The sequence below is a fragment of the Nipponia nippon genome, unplaced genomic scaffold (genome assembly GCF_047370975.1).
Source record: "Nipponia nippon isolate SJK-2023a ecotype South Korea unplaced genomic scaffold, ASM4737097v1 scaffold_2, whole genome shotgun sequence".
NCBI classification, from domain to species: domain Eukaryota; kingdom Metazoa; phylum Chordata; class Aves; order Pelecaniformes; family Threskiornithidae; genus Nipponia; species Nipponia nippon.
Genome location: NW_028262336.1, coordinates 105,355,979 through 105,379,809, shown reverse-complemented (window position 1 = coordinate 105,379,809; position 23,831 = coordinate 105,355,979). Strand labels below are relative to the sequence as shown.

The 23,831-nt window shown below is 35.2% G+C and overlaps 1 protein-coding gene across 7 annotated transcripts in view; it reads left to right on the top strand.

Annotated features, from left to right (window-relative positions):
* The window catches only part of NBEA (neurobeachin), a 513,742-nt gene that overhangs the window by 423,835 nt on the left and 66,076 nt on the right, over nucleotides 1–23,831 (top strand). For all 7 annotated transcript variants that reach the window (XM_087756962.1, XM_087756961.1, XM_087756957.1 and 4 more), the window contains 3 exons: nucleotides 1,967–2,079; nucleotides 11,613–11,753; nucleotides 18,721–18,840. In XM_087756962.1, the coding sequence (XP_087613088.1) occupies nucleotides 1,967–2,079; nucleotides 11,613–11,753; nucleotides 18,721–18,840 (374 nt within the window). The remainder of the gene's footprint in view (nucleotides 1–1,966; nucleotides 2,080–11,612; nucleotides 11,754–18,720; nucleotides 18,841–23,831) is intronic.

Sequence of the window (23,831 nt, the reverse complement as noted above, 5' to 3'; positions counted from 1 at the left end):
AGGTCTTTATTACTGTGAACTTTTCCATAAAACTTTTGATTCTGAAGAATCACCATTTTTGCTTATGCTTTGTAATAGACTACAGTCACCTTGGTCATTCTCTTCCTGAATCTCAAATTTCTTTCAGTCTGCTGTCTACATAAGCACAAACGTCTTTCTTTTGTGGAAGCTTTTTCACACTCTTCTGTTAACTTAATTGAGGATTCTGATGGTGAGAAAAACATTTATTGTATTAAGGTATAGTTTTATAAAGACCATGTTTTATAGAACCTTAAATTTTACAATCTCAAGAAACTTTACAAATCATATGTAATTAATCCCTTGGCAAAGAGTAAAGTAATACTCTGATTTGACAGATGTGGAAAATGAGGCAGAGTTGCCTTACTTCAGTAGAACCCCCCCAAAAAACCCTAAACCAATTAATATTCTGCCAGAGAGTACCTTTCCTCTTCCTCTCTCACACAGATAAATTCTGGTGTATTTCTTAATTTAATTGTTTGATAAATTCTCGTTCTGTCCAAGAATGGTTTTGCATTAATTCGTCGTTGATATTAAAGAATAAGTGGTTTTGTTTCTATCCATCTTTATTTCTGTGTGGCACGCAGTGCTGGTATTGCTTTTTTAACAAAGTTGTATTTGTACCTAAGTTACTTTTTTTATATTCTTGTGAGCATGTATTTGTTCAAAATGTAAAAATGAGGACACACAGTTGCTAACAATATACAGTTTTCCTGTTTTCAGTGAAACTATGTACAAAATAGAAACATGGTTCTTGTTCATCAACCTCAATTGAAAAAACAAGGTGTTTGTAGAGCAGTGAAAGTTTCACATTTCATTAAAGCAGAGCTGATTTTTGTGGAGAATTGCAAATGCTACTCGGAACAAGGAAGCCTGTGTTTTCCTGTGCTGGGCTTTGTACCCCAGGAATCTGTCCAGAATCTGGAAGGAAGCAGTTAGTGAGACAGGGCTGTAAATCTGCTGCAGGACTGGGAATTGTTAACCTGGGTTATTTCAGTCTGCTAATTATATTATATAAATACACACACACATATATTTATGACCTGATTTTATTTTTTAAGACTCATGTTGCATATTGTGTGGTTCTCAGTAAATCAATATGGTGGATGGTTCTTTACTGAGCAACTTCATTTGTCTTATCACTGAAATTTTAGATACTACTAAATACCAGCTGACACAGAAATAACAGCCTTTCCCAAACACACTTTTCCTGGTGATGAATTAATAATTTTCTGTTCATTTCAGTTGCAGATTGTTCTTTTGAAACTGTATCTAAAGATGTTTTTTGCATGTTTGAGCTGCTGGGATGGTAGCAATATTTCTTTCATTGTGTTTGGAGAGAGTTGCCTGGGGCAGTCAGCTCTGTCTTTTAGTGGGGAGAAAATATTTTTTAATTTTCAAAGTGGTTACAAAATAGTGTTAAAGCAAACATGAATTCCTCTGCTTTGATTCCACTATTGCAGTGAAATTTCACCACTTCTTCAGTGAAGAAGAGCCGTGGGGAATAATGGATTAATATGGTCTATCTATGATAGACCTAGATTTGCAAACCTCAAATGTAGCCCCTTGCTGTTGGATTCTCATTTAATCTTTGCCAGCTAATGATATTGCATACAGCTACTAGGAAAATAATAGTCTAGTGGTTTTAAATTTCAACATTCATGCTATGAAAATAGCTTCATGGAAGTAAAAAAAAAAAGTGTTTATTGGCGTATGGTGGGGTTTAGTTGATTTTGAAAGGTATTGTGCTCTGTATATTATGCCATTGACTTCTGATTCAAGGTAAGTGCATCTAAATGGCTATTTTTGTCTGGAAGATTTATACCTGATTCTGTCAAGTGGTGGGAACTGGGAACATGTGATGCAACAAAAGTAACCGCTAAATTGTTTTTCAGCTGGAGGAGTGGACACTATTTCCTAATTCTTAAAACACTTTCTTTCTTAACAGGACGAACGTACAATGATCTGAACCAATACCCTGTATTTCCATGGGTTTTAACAAACTATGAATCTGAAGAGTTAGACCTGACCCTTCCAGGCAACTTCAGGGATCTTTCAAAGGTATGCTTCAATCCTGTTCAAGACAGCCAGCCCTTATAGGAAGATATTTTATTTTATATTTATAGTCTGGTTAAGTTAGGTCTTTATCTTAAAGCCAGAAAAGTCTGAAATAGACTTTTGTATTTTAAAATCATTTTATACTGAATCTCTACACTATGCTACTTCCATGTCCCTGAATGATCTGGTTCCAAACCTGCAACTCCTCTGTACCTTCTGACTTACGGGTCACGAGTGTGTCAGACCACTTGATCTCACTAATTATCTCCCTTAGTTTATGAAAGCTGATCCTTTGGAAATAAAAAACTTGGACTGATTTTTCATTTTGTTTTGCAGTGACTAGACGAGTAATATAATAGCAGCACCTCCTTTTGGTTTAATAATTATTCAGTAAACAAGTATTTTGTATTTTAGAGCTTGGAGTATCTGGTCCCTATCATTATTTGTGGGTTTTGTCCTCCAACAGGACTTGGGCAGTTAGTGCTTTATAATAATACAGTTCCTAGTATTTGTTTCTCTAATAGCACCAGACTGCCATCTATACCCAGCTCTGGTACTCTGATTGTGTCAACAGACTGGAGAGCAGGTGTGTCCTGGCCAAGCATAGCAGAAGCATATGGAGAGGCTCTACTTTTGGCTAACTGGAATACAGACAAAAAACAGGGTTTGAAACTGAGTTATAGGAAGTATCTTTCCTCGTTCCTATCAACTAAGAAAGTGTATGTACTTTCTTACCAATGAAGGTGGGTAGCCTTGCAAAATCCCCCGTGTGAGGTTTCTGTTGTTTGGGCATGACAGCTTTCTTGCATCCTTGCCACAGTCCCTCAGCCAGGAGGGAGAAGTTACTGTCACTTGCTGACTTAAGGAATGAGGCTGGAGAGGAGAAAATGACCCCCCAAGGCCTGTTCTGCAGCTCTGTGCTGCAGCCCCTGCGTTCCCTTGTGCTGCTGGTCAAGGATGAGAGTTTCTGGGGCTTCTGCCTTTAAGTCTGCTTTTCTTTCCTTCTCTTCCTGCAAGCACCCATCCTGGGCAGCAACGGAGACATCCCACCCTGGGTATGTCACAGTCTCATATCCCTGTTGGAAAGAGTGTGCTTGCAGTACTTCCAGATGTATTGTAACTGTTCCTGGAAGCCTGCTTTTCTGAGACTTCCAAAATAATTTGAGTAGGACTTGATTGCACAATAGCAGACAGAGACACCTAAGTTTTCTATCCCTTTTTTCTTAGATAAATACATAAGTAAATAAAATCAGAAATTAAACTACATTCACAGTATGCCTCAAATGTAAACAAATTGATTGAAACTCTACCTACGTTATGTAAAACTTCTGACCTTTCACAATATTATAGGTTTGTCTCACAAATGTGTTTTTCAATTCTATAACACCATTGTAATCTGTGCCAGGAACAATAAAAGAAAATCCAGAGACATGAGTTAAATAAAGACCAGTGATCATCTTGCACTGGCTTGTTCCCTAGCATGTATAAAAATATTTCTGTTTTAGAATTGTTTATAGTGATAAACCTTTCATTAAGATGCTTATACTTTTCAAAACCTCTCAAACTCACTTCTTTCTAGTATTAATAACACTGCGTGTGGTGAAGTGCAACAAGATTAGAAAGCGTCTCATGAGTTCTTCATTAGGTACTTAGTTTTGGTTGAATCCAAATTTTTATGGCAGCCTATTAAAGTATGTAATTGCTACAGGAAGTAGCGTGATAGTTGAATAGATAGGTTTTCCTCATGAGTTAGTAAAGACTCATTATGGAATTAGTGCTTGTATAGCTTATTAAGTATCACTGCACGCCTAGTAGTGCTCTCCCTTGAAAGGAAATGTAAAATCAAGTCCCTGGTTATTTATGTTTCTTCAAGAATCTGTGCAATGTGCACAGCAGTATTTTGCCTGAGGATCTTTTCTTACCCAATTTGATAACTGCATTCTCTTATTAAAAGGCTACCAGTGGTTTCCTCTGGAAAAGCTAGGGTTTTCACCACTAAAAAAAAACCTTCACAGAACTAGTTAAAGAGAATGTTCTTTCCTAACTGGCAAGATCTGGGCTGCATTTATCCCACGGATGTGTAAGAAAACACATGTGCAATCTGTAAAGTGTTGTGGGATCCCTCAGGATAAAAGGGGTGTAATTGTCAAATTTTTCCAGTGTTTATTATAATAACATCTGATAGGTTTCATTTCAGAATGGTTTTAAAAGGAAAAATAGATTAATGATTTTTTGTAAAAGGCAGTGGCCAGTGAATATGAAATGCCTTACTTTGTGCACTTTGGCTGTTATGCATTACTTGCATCCTGTTTCAATTTGTGCATTATCAGTAAAAGTCTTCAAAATCAGAACATATCTGAAGTATTTCCTTGGCAATTCTGTTTTCATTTTCAATATTGTCCTGTATCTGTAAGTAAGCCCCTTCTTTTCTTGTTAGGGAGGTGAATCCTGAGTAGCCTAGTGCTTAAAAGCAGGTCTTGGTGATTTATTGTTCACGTTATTGAACCAGGGTGTGCCATCAAGCCTCAGCCAGACCTCTGGGGCAGGCGCATCCAGTATCCTTTCCATGAGGAGCCACTTCCTTCTGTCAGATTTTACGCTGCAACGGAGAAATGTTCCTGCAGGTTTGATGGCAAATCAGAACCTCCAGCTAAGCTGTTGATGGGTAAAATCTCCTTTGTCAGTTCCTGACCTTCTGTCTTCCTACAAGTTCACCCTTCTTAGGTTTCACAAAGCCTCTGTCCTTAATATTTAGTAATTAATACCCCTCAAACAAGCTTTTGAAATGATTTAGAATTCTAACACTATTACATACGTGGTAAAAGCCCACAAAAGCAATGGAATTAAAAGAGAAACCACCTATCATGCTTTGTTTTGTTGGTTTAAAATAGTTCTAGTAGTAAAATGTAGATGCTAAAGCCAGCTTCTTCTAAAATAATTAATTTGTGTATTATTGCACAAAGTTCATACAAAGCTCCAGTGTCAATTATGATAATTGACAGTACTTCTTTTGAAATTTTTTTAATCTTTGATTCCTAGGCTTTCTGTATAAAATACGATAGACCACCTTTGCGATATCACAACTCCTAAATGAACATACACGACAAATGCAATTCGTATGTTTTGTGGAAATGAAATTAGATGTATTTGGCTTACTTATGATGTCAGTGACAGAGTAAAACATATGTCTTTTGCATTTAGCTGAAACTTAAATATTTACATTTCTGCAAAGCCATCTTGAACATGTAACTTGTCCTTTCCTTCCATTTCATTTTGTTCCATTTTTATATAGCACTCCTTATTGTGGTACTTTTACATCCGAATATTGCTTGTTCTTTCAGAACAATTATATTTAAATATTAGTCTGAAAATTCCTCTGCCCTTTTTCTTTGAAGTGTTTAGAAATTCCACTATCAAGGCTTTTTTTTTTCCTTTTACATATAATGTGAGATTTAAAACCAGGGCCCATGGGCACTGAAGGTGCCGTAACGGTAGGATATATTGGACCTCTCATTTGATTAGACAGTGCAGGCTCAAGTTTTATTCATTACATATACAAGGTTAAAGGTTATATTTATTGTTTGACAGGATAAAAAGCTAATGAAAGAGGCTGTCATAGATCCATAGATTATCTTTTCACTGTTAAACCACCAGGTGATCTGCTTATTTTCTTCTTTATTGAGATTTCCTTGGGAGGAATACCTATGGTATTAAACATTAGTATGGAAAATGTGTATGCAGCCCTTACTGTACACTGATTTTTTGGGGATTTCAACATACTTAAAATATGATATGGTTTGTTTGTGCAAAATTGTATGACTTTTACTCCTAAATTATAGTGAATGCATGGATTTGACATGCTGCATTGTCCCTGCTCATTAAAGTGTAAATGGGAATTTCTCCTCATTTACTTCCAGTCATACATCCTGTTAAATAAAATGATTTCTTCACCAGGCAAAGTACTACTAATATTGACATGTGTATGAGACATCACACGCCCATTCACTGAGTGGAAAAAATTATATTTTGTTAATATAGAAGGTGTTTGACTGACGGGTGGTGATAAGCATAACCACTTTTCCTTATTACTGTGCCATTTCAAGAAAAGGAAGTGATAAAGCCCCAAGGCTTCTAAATGTAATAATGCAAATGAACGCATCGAAGTGTGAATATTTCAAGGCAAACCACACTTAATACTTCCAAAAATGTGTATGCCATGGAATGGAGTTTATGGGCTTAGCAAGAGCCACTCTTACTGGAAAAATGAAATCAGCTTCTGTAACTCAAATTTCTCTCTTTACCACACACAAGTCTACCATCAGAATTAAAATGAGTTTGATTCTCATTTGATTTAAGCCACACAGTTAAATATTTTCTTTTCTTAAATAAAAAAGTTCATTTACTGAGTGAAACTCTGGTACTTTGAATCTGCCAGCACTCTTATATTTGATAATGTTGATATTGATATGCTGAAGAAAAGCTGTTTACAAATTTGGATAAAATTAGAATTTATTTTAAACTTGAAAGTACTGTCCTAAGAGGCCCTACTTAAAGGTTGTTTTTTGGTGGTTTTTTTTTTAGTAAAAAAGCAAGCAGTGAGGAAAAGCTCAGCCTGTATTCAGCCAGAGCCAAATAAAGCCACCCTCAAGATTTCCTTTGTACCCAGCTACAATTTTGCGCAGTACATTACAAAAAAAAAGAGATAAACAGATAAGGTAGCTGCTGCATGAATTAGAGTCAAGATAAGCAGAATATTTCAGTGGCTGGGTAAATAGGATGCTATGTTCAGTTCTGCTCTCATGAGAGAATGTAGTTCTATGAAGATAGCTGGCAAAACAGTGAATATTACATGAGCTAACATAACATGTCCAGTGGATATAAACACTAGATGTATTGACAATATACTGGTTCAAAGGCCAGATGTCTGAAGAGATTAGCCAGATAAAAAAGAATGACATGAATAGCAGTGTGTTTTTAATGTTAAAGTAAATAGTTACTTTATTTTTAAATAGAAAAAGCATAAAATAAACTCAAACAGCAGCGTTTAGTACATCAGAATTGAAGTGGCTGAATAGGCATTGTCATACAGTGAGTTGTTCTGCTTGCCTGGAGTAAAGAATATCTTCTAAAACCATTTTATGAAAAGTTAATACTATTTGATATGAGTCCTTACAGAGGTTTTTTTTAATAAAAAGGCAAATGGAGTGTTTGGAAAAAAACGTTTTATAAGAAGTTATAGAAAGAACTTTTTATTTAATGTACAGAACAATTTGTTTGACTCAATTCAGTTTCTGTACTAGTCTCATGGTTAAGGTACTAGACTGAGACATAGTACATGGATTGAGCTTTGCCTATGTATCATTCGTGCAAGCCATTTTAACTAGTTTGTGCAGCAGTAGAATCTCATTTAAATGGAAATAAAATTAATTTCTTGCATTATGTGAAGATACAGGGATAGATCCATAAATAAACTTTATCTTCATTTTATAGCAATGGTATCAGATTAAAACGGTAGTAGTTGACTTTCTGGACTGAGAATGGCACTGTAACGCTATGGAAAAGTGACCAAAACTCCATATACCCTGCACAAATGTGAAAGACTACTGTTACTATAGAACTTGTCATCTAGCAGGACACGTGCCTCATCAGCGTAAAACTGAGTTAGCTGCTAGTTTGTACAACTGAGATTTAAAGTCTTTACAGAAAATGCATGTGTTTACTGAAGGATGGACTGTTACCATTTGTTTAGGTAACAGCTTTTTGCCACATGGACATTAAAAAACCTCTAAGGAAGCCAAGGCAGACCTCTTTGAATTTACTCCCTGCTATTTTATTTATGGAAGTTTTCACTTTCAGAAAATGCCTGGTCATTTGGTACACACAAGCTGATGTATTTGTGGTTAATCAGCAAGTTTTTAAATTACACAACAAAAAAATGAGAGATTTGGAACTTTCCATTAGCATTTTCAATGTGTATGGTTTCCTACACTGGGGGAGATTTAAGTCCTTTCCGTCAATGTGCAGAGAACCGGTTCGCATAGGGATCTCCATTACTGCACAGAAAAGGAGAAAAGGAGGATCAGATGTTCCTTGTATTTCTTCACCACAGACCAGGGATAACTGATGTAATGTTGAACCAGAAGCTGCAGAGTTGCATGAGCATGGTGCAGCTCCCAGCTCTCCTCCTTCCACAGTGCTGCATTGACACAGCTGCACTACATCTGAGATTCGAGTTGTCATCTCTGCATAAATGGTGCGGTGTTTGCACACTAGCCCATTTAGAGCTAGCTCAGGGATTTCTAGCACACCTTTGTATTGCAAGCTATAGTCATACCTAAGCAGTTTACCGGGAACACTAGAAATCTTTGTGGAATGACAGAAATTAACCTATATCACCTGAATCTCAGGCTACCACCCAGATCACTAGTTCATCCAATCCAGAATCTGTCCTGAGAAGCTGAGGTGAGACTTTCTATCTGAAGACAAGCTCTACCTCACCCCCTCATTTCTTTCTTTCTTTCTTTCATTCTCTCTGGGGCAAGGAAGGGTAATTCCCAGAAAAGATTCTTCCCAGAGATTTTCATATGAAAATTTCCATACCATGCAAGAACAGAGATGACTGTCATGATATTTCACTTTAAAAGTCCATTTTATTCAGCAGATATTTTGTGCATTTCAACATTTTTCTTCAGATGAATCCTAAAGTAATTGAAAGACAAATGAATTCTGACTCTGAAAAGAATATTGATGAGGATGAAGGTAATCTTCAGAATACAGCTTTTTAGGTTTATCATTTAGTAAATTGAACATGTGTCTTCTGAAAGTAGATTATTTTAGCTACTTGTGCAGGCATTTTTACACGAAAATGAGAATGCACCATCTTGCAACCTTATATCTTTTATCTTTTAAATTGAAATAACACTTCTCCCTGAAGAACCTGGAAAACATGATGGTGTGTTTGCATTAGTGTATTATGTGACTTTGGAAAATTATTGTCAAGTTCTTGAGAGAAAGTACCTTTTCCATTAAATACAACAATATATATTTTTTTTTTAAATTATTTAAAGTTATGGGTTAAACCATCATTAAAATTTTGCTAGTCTATAAGATAAAATACCTTGTAATTATTTTTGAGCATCAGTTATGCTTCACAGTTCTTGTTCCTGTAATCAATTTACAGTGAAGAATGAAAACATAGCTCATTTGATGAAAGACATCTGATCAGCTTCAACTATATTTTGAAAGGCCTGGAGTTTTGATTTTCAATCTTGCATTAACCATCATATCCCTTCTCTACTGTGCCTTCAAACATATATGTACAATAATATTGTGACAGATGACACCTTTGTCTTCCATAGCCTCAGAATTCACTGCAGCATAGGGTAAGATGCACCTTCACAGTGGAAGAAAGAGATATTCAGGGTGTTTTTCGATTACAAAATAGAATCTTACCGGTTTGTCTGCCATTTTGTGTTTCCTTCTCAGAGGAGGTGAACATTTCCTGTTAACAGACTAGGGTGTGAATTACTACTTTAGCTTTTGAAATATGCAGTTGGGGACTGAAATTTGTTCTGCTAGAGAAGTGGATGCACAGTACCTTGATGAGGGTGATATCAGCAGGTCCCATGCTGTCCCCAAAGCAACCCAGAGCCTTGATATAATTTAGCAAAGTGCACATACATCTGCACAGCTTGTCATTCTAATAGGAAAATAACGTCTTTTAATAAGTTACGCTTTCAAGAAAGTGGTCGAACAACCATTTTTGTATATCGGCACCTTATAGGCTATAATAATGCCAGTGTGTTTCCTGACAGTGGCAGGATGTGTAACGAAACTGAGTATAACAAAAATGAAAACATTTATTTTTTCTTTTTCCAGTAGTTGGGAAACGAGCCTGGAAAGTGTTAGGGAATGGCTCATACTTCTCTTTCAAGAATGTTTTGTGAGGTCTTGCAGTGCAATCTGCATCAGATAACACTGATCCTTAGGGATTACTCATACATTTTACACGTATGAGAAAGCTATTAACATCTCCATGACACAGCAAAGTATTAAGCATCCAGAGTGTTTCTTGTGAAAAATACTGAAATCATAATGTTTTAAGATGTAAGTTTTCATCAAACACTGCTATTTAAAAACAAGCTCTGATATGTAGAATTGGAAAACAGTATGTTCTATGTCGGCCTTTTTAACAGCCATCTCAAAAAACATAGCAGCACTGAAGGATAAAAGACTTGCAGCTTTAAAATTGTTCAGGTACATAAGTAGTGTAGTGAAACACACTGATTTGACCTCGTAGTAGTATTTCCATTCCAAATGACTTTGGATTTTAACTCCGTAGAAAAATGGTTCTGTGGAATGAAATGTAAGACCTCTTAGCACTTTGAAAAGGGTCAAAGTCCTTCAGTATATGTTTATTTTCAAGTTCTAATTCCCTAATAATATAAATTCTAACTTCTAATTTTTAATTAATACAAAGTAAGTAATAATTTAAAATTATAATAAGTTTATACAATTATTTGATGTGGAACTGTGCTCTCCTCTAAGTATGAAACTCTGTGTGTTTGGTTAATTTTAATACAAAAGCTAAAATCTGAAGATTCTTTGCAAATAGGTAGTAAATTCAGTATACTATCTCATCTGGAAAAACAGATTTAAGATCACTTATATGTTTCAACATTTTATCTACTTTCTGTTGTATTTTCTTTATCCCAGTGACTTTTGCATCACACAATAACAAATACATTTTGCAAAAAAAAATGTGAGATAAAGTGGGTTAAAAAAAATCATAGAAAAACATGTATCCTCTAAGTAGGCACGTCAAAACCAACAATTCCTACTACTGTCTTACATTTCTTTTGGTTTTTACCTGATTTGTATAGGTTGTCTGTTAAGTATGCTCAGAATGGAGTTTGAATTTGTGAATAATTTCCAAATTCTATTGTTTTTAAGTACAAAGCTTGTTTGTTTCACTCAGTAAAACCTGGCTTTGTTCAGTCAGAAAGTAGATCCAGTCCTGCAGGAGTATGCATGATTTTTAGGTATTTCTGCTTAGGATCACCAGACACCATCAGCAGTTCCGCGTGAAATCTTTTCATCATGAACTGTGCATTACAAAGTATCCTGTGTGAGCAAAAGTCAGTTTTCATTAGCTGTGTGATTATGGTGAATGACAGCAACAGAAATATTAGTTTGGGCTCAATGCATTTAAAATGCAGTTTTAGAAGTCTATTTCCAGAACAATGTTACTGAATTAATTGGGAAACAACTCATACTTCAAGAAGGTCTTGAAAGTTTGCAGGTGTGGATCACTTATATTTATCAATTAAAATAAGGAAAGCCATAAGACTTTTAGTACACAAAGCCTTTGAAAAGAGATTCTAAGATTACAGCAATCTGAGGGGATTACGACAGCATGGAATGAGTTTGGTTGCAGAGTCTCCTGTGTAGTGAATCTTAATGCAGAATTAACCTATGACATATCAGACATGCTGCCCTTCAGATGATAATATATTTGACCTATTATCCCTTTGTAGCCTATTGGTGCTTTGAACCCAAAGAGAGCAGTCTTCTATGCAGAACGGTATGAGACATGGGAAGATGATCAGACTCCACCTTATCATTACAACACCCACTACTCTACATCTACTTCTACATTGGCTTGGCTTGTTCGTATTGTAAGTATTTCTGAATCCTGGTTTTCATTAATATCTTTATCTACAGCATCTCTTCTGTCACTTACCACTATTTCAATTTTTTAATGAAAGTACCTTTCTATCAAAATCTCATTGTTCTTCCCTACCTTAAAATCTCAGAAATTCTCTAGGTATACTCTGTATACTTATTTGTAGTGATGCCTTCCTATTCAAACAATCTGAAACGTATTTAGACACAAAATTGTGGTGGTATAAGGACACATATGATGAAGAAAATCCACCTAAAACTAAATCCATCTAAAAAAAAAGTCTCTAGACAATACAGAAACCTGATACTACTCATATATTAATTTATTATTTTCAGCTAGGGACAGATATATACAACATTAAAGGAAAACCTTTCATAAAAAGTGCATTAAACTGTGTCAGGTTGAGAGGGGAATTACAGAACCAGTTTTATACTAAAGCAGTATGGAGTAATATTTTAGGCAAATGAGCTATGCTTCTCAATGAATTAATAACTTCCAGTTTTCAGAAATGTGAAAATGTAGATTCTAACTTCAAACTGCTATTTCAGTTCTGGAAACCTCATGTTTAAATCCTATCCTCAAAATCAGATCTAGGAAAGGGGGCCAAACTTCAAAGATAGGATGAATCTGAATTTGGTTTGTGTGTTAAGACAATGAATTACAGAAAAAGGAGTGTTGATGAGAGCCTTAAGGTTTCACAGAGAAACCCAAATTAATGAAAAATTGAGTCACTGTGTAATTACTTAACTTAAACTACACTCTGCCAGTAAAAATCTGTTGCATAAGGTGTATTCTAAGCATGTTTCACACAGGACCAAGCAAAGCAGAGCTGCACAAAGCTAGAGATCTGACTTTTCACTCATCTCAGCTTCCCTTAGACATGTCCTGTTTTTCTGCTCAGAAGGGAAGAATTCACATGTCTATGAGTTCAGGATATACTTCTTAACCCGTGGGAAACTAAGCATTGATTACACTCTTATATGGGGTGATCACTGTACTCCTTTTGAATGTTGCTAAATTATTCATGTACTGTGAATTCATTTTATGGTTCACATGTGCTTCTTTGTTGCCTTAAAGTATATTAAAAACTGTGTTTTTATTTGCATGGTTATCTATTAATTTTGGCTGCTATTCAACAAAAGATCCCCTCTTGCTAGTCAGCAAATCCTTAGGTCTGAAAGTCTCCTTACAGGCTGAATGTACAACACACCAAGGAGTATTCATTTCCTGTATTAAGCTAATGCTGTGTCATTTTTACTACTGTTGTTTATGTAATACTGTAGGTGTTCTTGCTCTCTTTCTTTTTTGCCCTAAAGGGCTAGAGAACAAGGTCTCTGCCTTGATGGCCTTGCAGTATAGACCTGACAAATTACATTAGTTAGAGCAAACAATATATGTGAGAATAGAAAGCAGTAAAGAAAAGGAAAAGCAGTGCTTTCCAGGGAAGAGATTGCTGATGGCAAAAAGGTGAAAACAACAAAGGGAGAATTTAAATACAGGGGCACAGCTAGATAGTTATTTTAAAGATTATTTAAATAGGAGTGACTGGCAAAGAAAAGCAATCATTAGTGGGAGGAGACAACAGAAGTGAGAGGGAGATAGACATGGGGAAAGTTTAAAGCTCAGAAAAGTGAAAATAGAAATAATGTGATGAGATCAGATAGGGCTGCATATGGAAACCCAAAATAAAGATTTGAAAGTAAGTGTGCATAGAGACAGTAAAAGATTATAGCTATGGGAATTATAAAGTCATAGTGATCCTTAGAGAGATATTTTTCACTACAAAATAAAGGATGAAAAATCCTAAGGGAGAAGATTATGCCAGTGAAGTTGATAGATAAGGCTAAGTCAGATTTCTGGAAGTTAAAGTAGGATTTCTTGCTCATGAATTTTTTGAGCTATGAGTATGTGAGCTATTTGGTATGAGTTTGTGAAGAAGACTGTGTAAGAACATTTTATAAAAGGTAAATTATAGTCTAGGCCAGGAAGAGGAAGGGGACAATAAGAGATGCAGAGAAATGCTTTTGGTATTTTAAGAGATTGGAGAAGATTCATAGGAAGAGATATGTTACAGTAGAGCTTTTAGTAGAAAGTGACAACAAACTGAGAGTAAGAGAGGAGTGGAAAGTAAAATCATGGGAGAAGACTGCATAGACCAAAGAATAAGAGAAAAGGGAAAGAAAAAAGAGAGAAATGGCGAGAAAACAAACAAGCAAACAAACAACAACAAAAGCTATGACAAAAACTATACTGGGAATGAGATAGTCTAGCTAGAAGCAGAACAAAACAGTATAGAGTAATGAGGATCCAGGGGGAGAAACTACATGCCTAGACCTCTGTATTGGAGGAAACAGTAGTTGCAGTAGGAAAAGTAGTTTCAGCCACTCTGAAGCATGCATATATAGAGTTGTGTAATTGCCACAAAACCTTAAAAATGTTTTTGAGTCTTGCTTTTTGGCTCTGTCAGATGCAATCTGGTTCCTGTCAGTTCTCTTCAAAACATTGCTTGTAATATCATATTTCTGAGTCAATTCTGTGATAATATGCTCCCTACTGCCTTATATTTCTCTCTGTTGCTTTCCTTTATCTGATGCATCAGGCTACTTTTATAAAAGGCACTTTATGCCTTAGCCTCGGTTCTGTCCTGTTTAATTGATTTTGATATCATCAATCTCTGCCTCCGTTTTGTCATGCTAGAATTCTGAAAGATCAAGAAAAAATCCTCTAACTAGGTTCACAAGAAAGTAGCTGAGCCACAGTCTAGAAATATTTAATGTTATAATTACGAATTAATCCTGCATGATCTCCAGAAACGTTAAGTTTATATCCAAAATCAACTGTTTCTTGAAAGTGATCAGCTTTCATTCTAAGTTGAGGAGTAGATTATTAAAGGTTAGATAACTACTAACTAGATAGATAATGAATGTGAAAGTCTACTGTATTGTTCAGTCAGGTTAATAATGATGATAAAAACTAACAGAGAACACCATGATTTGTATAATATTGTGTTCTTCTCCCTTGAGGTGTTACTGAAATCAAACCATGATTAAATATTTTTGCACATCACACATCTTTAGATTTAAATCTAAGAAATTCAATTTATTCCTTAGGAAATCTGAGCCAACATCACCCACAAGTTTGCTCCAGCAAACAGAATAAAAGGTATTCCGGAAAGGGATGCACTGTTCTTTTGACACTGTTCCATTTTTGTATCAATGAAATTAAATATTCATAGTTTATGGGTATGTGACCTTACCACCTCATTTAAGAGTAATTTTTTTCACGCACTTTCCATGTGGGCCAGTGAATATTTGAATTGTAGTAGGTAGAATAGTTTAAACAAAGAATCCTACATCAGAATGCCATATATTCCAGTGACTTGAATGTCAGCCTGAAAAGTAGCTAGAAGAAAACACAGAAGTAGACAGAAGAATTAATTCTGGCTTCAATGTGAATATCATCATTGTTTTCACATTTTTAGGCAAAATAGGCTAGAGCTATGGCACAATTGGATGCTCTCTGTAGTTGCTGTTGAAGAAGTTGTGTTTGCATGCATCAGTGACATCATCATTGAAACAAAAACAAGTATTAGAGAGCATAATTCTTTAACCTTGTGGTCAAGAAGTTTGCAGAGAATAACTGATTTCCAGTTTCTGTTGCAATAACTAAGTACTTGTACAAGGTAGAAGAAATTCTGGATTTATTGTGAGACACGTCTTATTGAGCTGAAACTAGTTTTTAGTGAGATTCACACGTGCGGAGGACTTGAAATCCTCTTGTAAAGAGAAGTGAATCTGAGTCTCCTATTTGGTAGGTCTGAGGAGGACAGTCACAGATATATCAGACAAAAGGTGTATGTCACTGAAAAAAACCCCAATACTCTCTTTTTCTCCTCTTACAAATGGCTGAAAAGAGATTTTTGTTTGATATAAGATGTCTGAGAATGACACATCCCTTCCTCTTTCCTCCCCTACTCCCACCATAAATGATCCAAATGGGACTAGGCACTGTTAAAAGGGGGATGAAGGGAGACAAATGCTGTTGAATGGAAAAACTATTTGTTCCCACAGCTCAAGCTTTTATTCATTGTAATCAAGCACCCCACAAATTTCTCTTCTTGTTGGCAGTGAACAAGGCGTGAATTTTATTCAGAATATTAGGAACGAGTGAGACGGGGTTATAATGAAAACATTGTGCAGCTTTATAGCTTTCACAGCAACAAAACCTTTACATGAAATGACAGTAATTGGTATCATAGAATAACAGTATTTAAATGAGTATATTGAATACAGATATGAATTGTATTTATATAATATAAGCACTTGACTTTCCAGAGAATAAAAATTACCTTAAAATTATGTGAGAGGTCTGAGATAAAGCAAGTGAAAGCTCTGAATCTCTGCTAAGGATTAAAAATCCAAAAAGATAGGCACAACAGGTCATAGCAGGATAGCATAATAGGGCACCCTGTAGTGCTTAGCTATTGAAAGTTTAATCCTTGATTATGAATTTTATTGCTTTTGTATATTTGTCTCAGATGCTTAAAATAATGTTGTGATGGAATTTTGGCTTAATATTTTTACATAATTTATTGTAATTACATCACTTTTCTGGTTTCTGCTTTTTTTTTTTAATCCATCAACTGCTTTTGATTTCAGAACCTCAGCAGTGACCCACAGTCTACTGCACAATGATATTTACAACAAATGACACATATCTTATAAAGAAAAAAAGTGATAGGTTGGAGTTGGTAGAAGACAGAATTATTTCTGCTCAGGTCAACAACATATAAAGTTATTCAGTACGCGTAAGCTAGTAAAAGAGCATAATTTGCAAAGATTTCTATTGCAAATATGTACAGAGAATTGGAGGGTGAGAATGAAGCACTGTAAAATCTAGACATGCAAAAACTTAATTTTGTTTCTTTCAGAGTTACAATTCTTTGTAATACTTTTGCGTTGCATACCAAGTTGAGCTGCTGTTAAATTTTAATATTCTATTCAAATTATAAACCTCTTCCTCACTTGCCATGCACTCTATCAATATTCGCGAGTGCAAACAAAGTCATTGTGCAATGGGAGTTAGGGTCCTCCAACAAGAAATTATATTGATTATTTTTTAATTTAATTTAATTATTTTTAGTTAATTATTTAACATATACTAGGATTCTCTGATGGGAATAAATGCACTGATGAAAGTATATTTCTTAGATTGTTACCTATTCTTTTGAATATATCTTTTTAATATAAATCCCCAATGTTTTAAGAGAAAAAAAGACATGGAAAAAAAAATCCACCGTTCAATTAGCAGTAGAATGTCTTGCATTATTATAATGAAAATGATTCCATATTTGCACTAACATACACTGAAAGTTAAGATACTGTCCCTGGCTAAAAAAAAAGAACAAAAAAATCTTTGTTCAAATATAAACAATTCCCTTAAGCTACTTCAAAGGTACTGGCATACTATGATGACAGTAAGAGAGCTATCCCATTCCTTCTCCTTTAGAGAGAGAAACTTAGAGTTTTTCTCTTTTTTGAAAGAAAGTAGCCTGTGTTGACTGTTGTGTGTGATAGAAAAGATTGATTGGGAAGACACATGGAGTAAAGATTGGAGAAATAGTCTCTGGAAGTCTGAATTCCCTCTTTTATTTTCCTTCTCTTTTTGGATTCTTTCACTAGCTTTGCATCCATGCTTTCCTTATGTATATTTTAATTGCTCTCAAATGCTACAGAAAATGAATTACTTCAATCCTCTTTAATCTTGGGTAATTTAAGCACAATGCGTATAATGTGACATAATTCCCTCAAAATTTCTTTATTAACGGAGGAGTTCTCTGCTTTGTTCAAAAGTTTCAGAAAAGGAAATAGAGGTTATATAGAATAAAATTCAAATAGTAGATGGGTAATACTGTAATAAGACTTTGGTAAAAAGAATCTGGTGATTATGAACTGCCTTGACTAACGAAATTTCCAAATGATCAGGACATGCAAGGAAATAAATTTGAGTGTGAATTTAATGAAAGGGAGACTTTTTCAAACATTCCCCATCAGACTTTGGCAAAAAGAAGAAGTAGTTTCCACCCATGTGGGCATATTGCCAAATATTAATTGAATCAGAGAGCTAATGGGGTGGTGCTGGAAAACCAGGGAGTTGGCAATGATCTCAGTAATCAGGTTCTGCTGTCAAATTAAGGATTTGGTCCCCTGTTAACCCCTCCTCTGCAGTGGAATGCAGTGACATAAAAATGGGTTCTCCAGACGAAGACTTGAGCTCTTCCTACCCAAAAGTTAGTAGCTGTTTCCATTTAGTAAGTATTGGGAGTGTGTTTTCAGATAGAATTAGCAAAAGTAAAAACTCTAAATATTTAATGTCTGTACTTCTGCCCCAAAATAATGCTAAAGCTAGATGTTTTGTAACCATAGTCAGCCTCGTAATGACCGTACAGCCATTCTGCCCACCATGAGGCAAAATGGAACCTCCTGAGGTCTTTTAAATAAAATGAAAACAAAAGAAAAATCTGGGGGGGGGAGGGGGATTTTTTTAAGATTTTATTTTGGCATACCATTTTACAAGAGGTAAACAAAGCATGGTAATATAAATAACACAAAGAGTGTTTACGATGGTTGGAGAGAAGTAGGCAACTATCACGAACTGGAACTAAACTACATAGGTCTGCCACTGATGGGTAATTAGTCTTATGGAAGAGTGCATGTATAAAATGACCTTTCCTGCCAGAACTCAAGATTATGTGTGCAAAATGTGTTAGTGCCATAAATGTACTAAGATATTCAGTACAGATACTCATGCATAGATATACCTATGAGGTGCCATATTTGTCTTTAATTCTGCCTTTATGAAGTATTTTGGTCTGCAAAAGTCATTTGGATTTCATTAGAACCCTGCTGCATGATTCCTTCTGCTGTTTTCTTAATCTGTCTTAACTTTGTTGTCTATAGGAACCCTTTACAACATTCTTTCTAAATGCAAATGATGGTAAATTTGACCACCCAGATCGAACCTTCTCTTCAGTAGCCAGGTCTTGGAGGAACAGCCAAAGAGATACCTCAGATGTGAAGGTAACATATACATTAAATAAATTGATAAATGTGCTTTTTTCATTTATGGTATTTTGTTTTATGTAGGGACAAAGAGGGTTTTATATTTCATACCTTTATAATCAGTACAGTCGGGATAGTTTAAATAAAAGGTAGATGTTCTAACAGAAACAATCAAAGATTCTTTGAAGTTGAGTGGACAAAAGGTGTTTTGTTTTTAGAGAAAAACAACCTAACTAATCTAATTTAGATCAGATAATCAGGAGATGGAGAAAAACCCAATAAATTGTTCTTTCCTGCTGTTAACTCAATATTTGGCCCACTCCATAAAACACAGCAGGAATTGGATTTGACCTTAAAGTGTCATATTGTTATAGCTTGCCTAGCTCTGGGTTTGCATCGCCTGGGGCAATTAATAAAGCATTAATGACAAGACCCATTTAAAATGTTGGCTTTTCTGTACAGCTTTAGCTTTTACTTGACTGTGCCTGGGGATATTATACAACAATACGCATTAGATTAAACCAACTTCTACATGATATACAGAAACAGCCGGAGAGCAGGGTGATTTTACTGTTGTTATTCCTTACCTATTGTTAGATACAAAGGGTTATTGTTCATATACATAGGACCTTATCAGAAAGAACCCAAACTCTAATAATATTTTGAATAATATGGTCCTTTCTTGATTCTCATTTTCTAGTAATAAGGTAGGCAAAGGCTGCAGTATGTCATTCATTACTCTTTTTTTAAACTTTATTTTAAAGTGAATATATCTCTCTTTTGTTTTGATACTGCCACTTATACTAGGAAATGCTAAAGTCAAGGTCGCATTACCATTATATTTTTTACTTAACTTGACAAAAGAAGAAGATGTAAATTTGTTGATTTATTTTTATTCCAGAGCTCCTGTTTGCATAAATATTCCAGCAGTCTCAGAAGCGTATGTGGGCAAACCATGTTGTTATTATTCAGTTATTAGTTAGAATAATGAATTTTAAATTGTATGGCCATCTTAACATATGGGAGAAAATGCGTTTTAAAGAAAAGAAATTAATCTAAACCTCTTACAACCCATTTCATGTTTTTTTATGCTCCTCTGGAAGTCAAAAGTATTTTGAGTACTATCACTGTTACCTTTGTAAGAAAAACAAAGGAAATTTCAGAACTCGGAAGAAATTCAAGTTAATACCTACAATATTTGAAATGCAGCCATTTCTTTAAATTCAAAGTGTTGACATTTTTATTCTTCCAATTTCAATGAAATCTGGTTTTCCTGGTATTCTACCAGAATATCTGGGAAAATGGCCTTCTAGGAGTGGGACTGAAACAAAAGATAAGAGCCTTAAACAGAGGAATAAGGGACGACAGTTGGAAGTGACTGTGATCTTCTTGTCTGGCTTTAGTACACAGGAGGAGGGCAGTTAAATACAGGAAGGCATTGCAAAATATAAAGGAATATCTGTGGACAGACGGAGGGATGATTATTTAACTAGGGTATATAATTAGTGAAAGCATTCTTCCTAAACTAGCAACCAGATGAGTTACCAGTAAAACAAAGAACTAAAATGTTTGTATGAAAATACCAGGAGTCTTGTGAATCGTGTGGGGCAATTTAAACTCCTGCTGCCAGCTACTGTAAGGACGCAGGAATTATGAAGGGATAACAGTTGCATTACAAAATGTATTTGTGTTAAAAAAAAATCTAAGTTATTGAAATAAAACAAGTATTAAAAAGATGTTCAGGACCAAGTACTCTCCTTCAGAAAAGGAAGGCAAAAGGTGAAGATGTGGGGTAGCTATGTACTTTAATGTCATTGAATTTAAAGAAAGGAGTTAGGGGTAACGGATAAAATAGTAACAATTAAGGTTCAGAGTTACATTGGGGGAAAGATTGTAAAATAATGTATTCTAGAATACATATGGGAGTCTGTCGTAGAGCCCCAGAGTCAGATTTAGAAATATATACATTTCTGTTATGCCATTAGAAAGAGAAATACTACTAGGAGCTAAGTCATTACAGAAAATCTAATATGGGAGGCACAGATGAGGTATGTTAGTCAATGAATGTTTTCTCCAGATAATCCCTGACCTGTCTGTTCACGGATACTTTAGGGATTAAAGATGCTGTTTAAAACATGGTTTTGTTAATTAATGAAGATACAGGGAAGGTGGGTTTAGAAATTAACCTTGAATTGATTCATTATGAGTTGATTCAGCTTAAGATAAAAATAGATAAACAAAAGCAGATTCAAAAATAACCTAAATCTTTAAGGGTTGCTAAAGCAAATAGAAAAAGTTCATAAGCTATCTAAATAAAAAAAAAAGTTAAAAAAAGGTAGAAATGAGAGGAGATTTTTTTAATGTATTTAATATCAACATTCAATGCATTGCCTCATTAAATTATTATATATTGATACAAAGCCACTACTGGAATAAGTCTACTGAAGTACACTTCAGGAATATATGCATTGTTGTTTTCTGTTCAGTTTAACAAGGAATCTTGAAGATTAGCAGGATGGCAGAAAGCTTATAGTGAGACCAAAGCTATATATCCTTAGCATTTTAACAACCAGGATATCTCATGGCATCTAAATCCTACCTGAAATAGTCTGATTAGTCATTCATTTGTTTCAGAGCTCTTATGTTCTTGGAGGACACAAGTTTTTGTTTTTTCCTTGTTCAATTTTTAGTATGTATTCATGATGGATAAAGCAAATTCTTAGTGCTTCCTTTGCTGGGAACTAGCTATTGGAAGTATATACCCAAACTAGAGGGAGCCATAAGAAGAGCAGCAAATGTGTTTAAGGAGTTGGACAGAGGAAGAAAAATGTGTGTATGTGTGGGGTAATTAATGTCTAAAAGTGAAGACATGGTATCATAAATGCTATAAAATATGCAAACATATGAAAGGGAGAAGAATTTTTTGTCAGGGAACAAAGAGGTAAACCTCAGAGGAAAGGGATCAGAGTTGAAAAATGCTTACTTAACCAACAGAGTACAAAAATTTAAAGTGGAATTGAGTATTCTCTGAATTTGAATATCCTCACAAGGGGAAGTAGTAAAACCCTTATTTCTCGAGCTTCTTAGAAACATAGACTGGCAAAGCACTGGAAAAAGCATCAGGGACAATCATGAATTGGCAAGAGGATGCGCTAGTTGACCCTTTAGGCCCTTTCCATTTGTAGAGTCTGTGTTTCTTAGCGATAAATCAAGAATGAGTATAGCAGCTAATTGTTGCTGTTGTTTGTTGCTTAAGATCTTAATGAACTCATTTCTCAATGCCATGACATCAGGGCCAAGTTTTCCCCGAGGCCTCAGAGTTCATTCTGCAAAAGGATGGGAAACTGAACTATTATTAATACTAGAAATACCCCAGTTTTTCAGATTAGTTGTGCTACTGCTTGGAATGCCTTACAGGCTTTTTCAGCATTTTAATCAAGTTTTCAGGGACTGGAAAAGCGGTGAGGTTTGGGGAACCACCAAGAAACCCCCTCAAAATTTCTACCCATTTTGCCCACTCTCCTAAGAGCAGCAACCACTGTCTTGCACAGCAAAAGACCTTCAGCTCTGAGAGTGTGAAACATCCAAAAATTAATGTTCAGCTGTCTGGTAACTTCTAATATTTATCTAGCAGTCCTGTGAGAAAGTAGATAGTGTGCAGAAGAGAAGATGTATAGAGGTTGCATGTGAGTACAAAATCTCAAAGCATGTTCTCTGTCAAAGTGTTCTGCATATTTGTGTAGCTTCTTCTGGCTGTACACAGTTATAAATGAGGGTCTTTGACAGTGTGGATTCCCATGTGATATACACGCTATAAATTGTTTTCCCACCCTAAACATTTTTTGAGTCTTTATAGTAAATATTAGGTATGTAGAATATGGACTATCCATCAAAGTAACAAACTTTCAAAACTGTTAAGAATAGCAAGTGTTCATTATTCATGTATTCCTTATCATATATTTGAAATTCATCTGAGCTGCTTTAAGTACATTTAATCTCTGATCTCAATAATCTCATTAATTACTGTGGCACAGGTTACGAAATAATTTAAAAACAGTGTGTGTAATGAATTAATCTGACATTCTTCAATGCTGTGTGTTGTAAGATGGCCATAATTTTTGCTTTCAAGTACCATATTAAATAATTATATGAATTCCCTTAATTCTTTATTAGCAAGGTCTAATTAAAACTAGTAAATTGGGACTTTTAAGCAATGCAGATACTTCCCACAACACTGTTCTTTTGCAGCCTCAATGTAATTTTAAAGGAAGCATCCAAATCACTTTTAAAAAATGCTGCCTTAAAATTTAAAAAATAAATACCTGACATTTGCAAAGGAATGTATATCTCTTTAGGAAGCTGCAATTCTGTGAGTCATTCTCCTTTTTTCACACACGTGTCCTCTCTGGCACTCTTGGAGAGTTCACATACATAAAGGGAGAGAGAGAAGGAGGGAGGGGAAAGGGAGAGAGGGAGAAACAGAGAGAACATGTGAACTCTCCTTTGGAACTAAATTGTTTCACATTGAGCTAATGAAAATAAGGCTGTGGCAGTAGTTTGGTCAGTCTGAAAAACAAGCTGTAATTGCCACATCTTGAATTGTAGCAAAAACTACACCACATTTGAAAAATGTAGCGTATGATAGATTATTGCTCAATGGATGATTAAAGATCTACTTAGACAATTTTGTTCCATGCATTTGGTCTGTTTTGGTTAATTTTCAAAGAAACGTGTTCACTACAGTGGATGAAACAGAATTAATACGATATGTGCTATATTGGAATGGTAACACACAAGGGAGAACTTGGATAACAGAGTTTATTTTATTGTGTCTCCCTTTATCAACATTGACCTTCTCTCAAGATAATCAGTACAAGCTGGAGGAAGAATGAACATTCGCAGAGTGACCTTTGAGGAAACAAGTCACCCGGAAATGACCATAACTTGGCCAGTCAGCTTTCACATTTTTTCCTTTCCACCTCCCCCCAGCTCCAGTTTTTGGTAACATT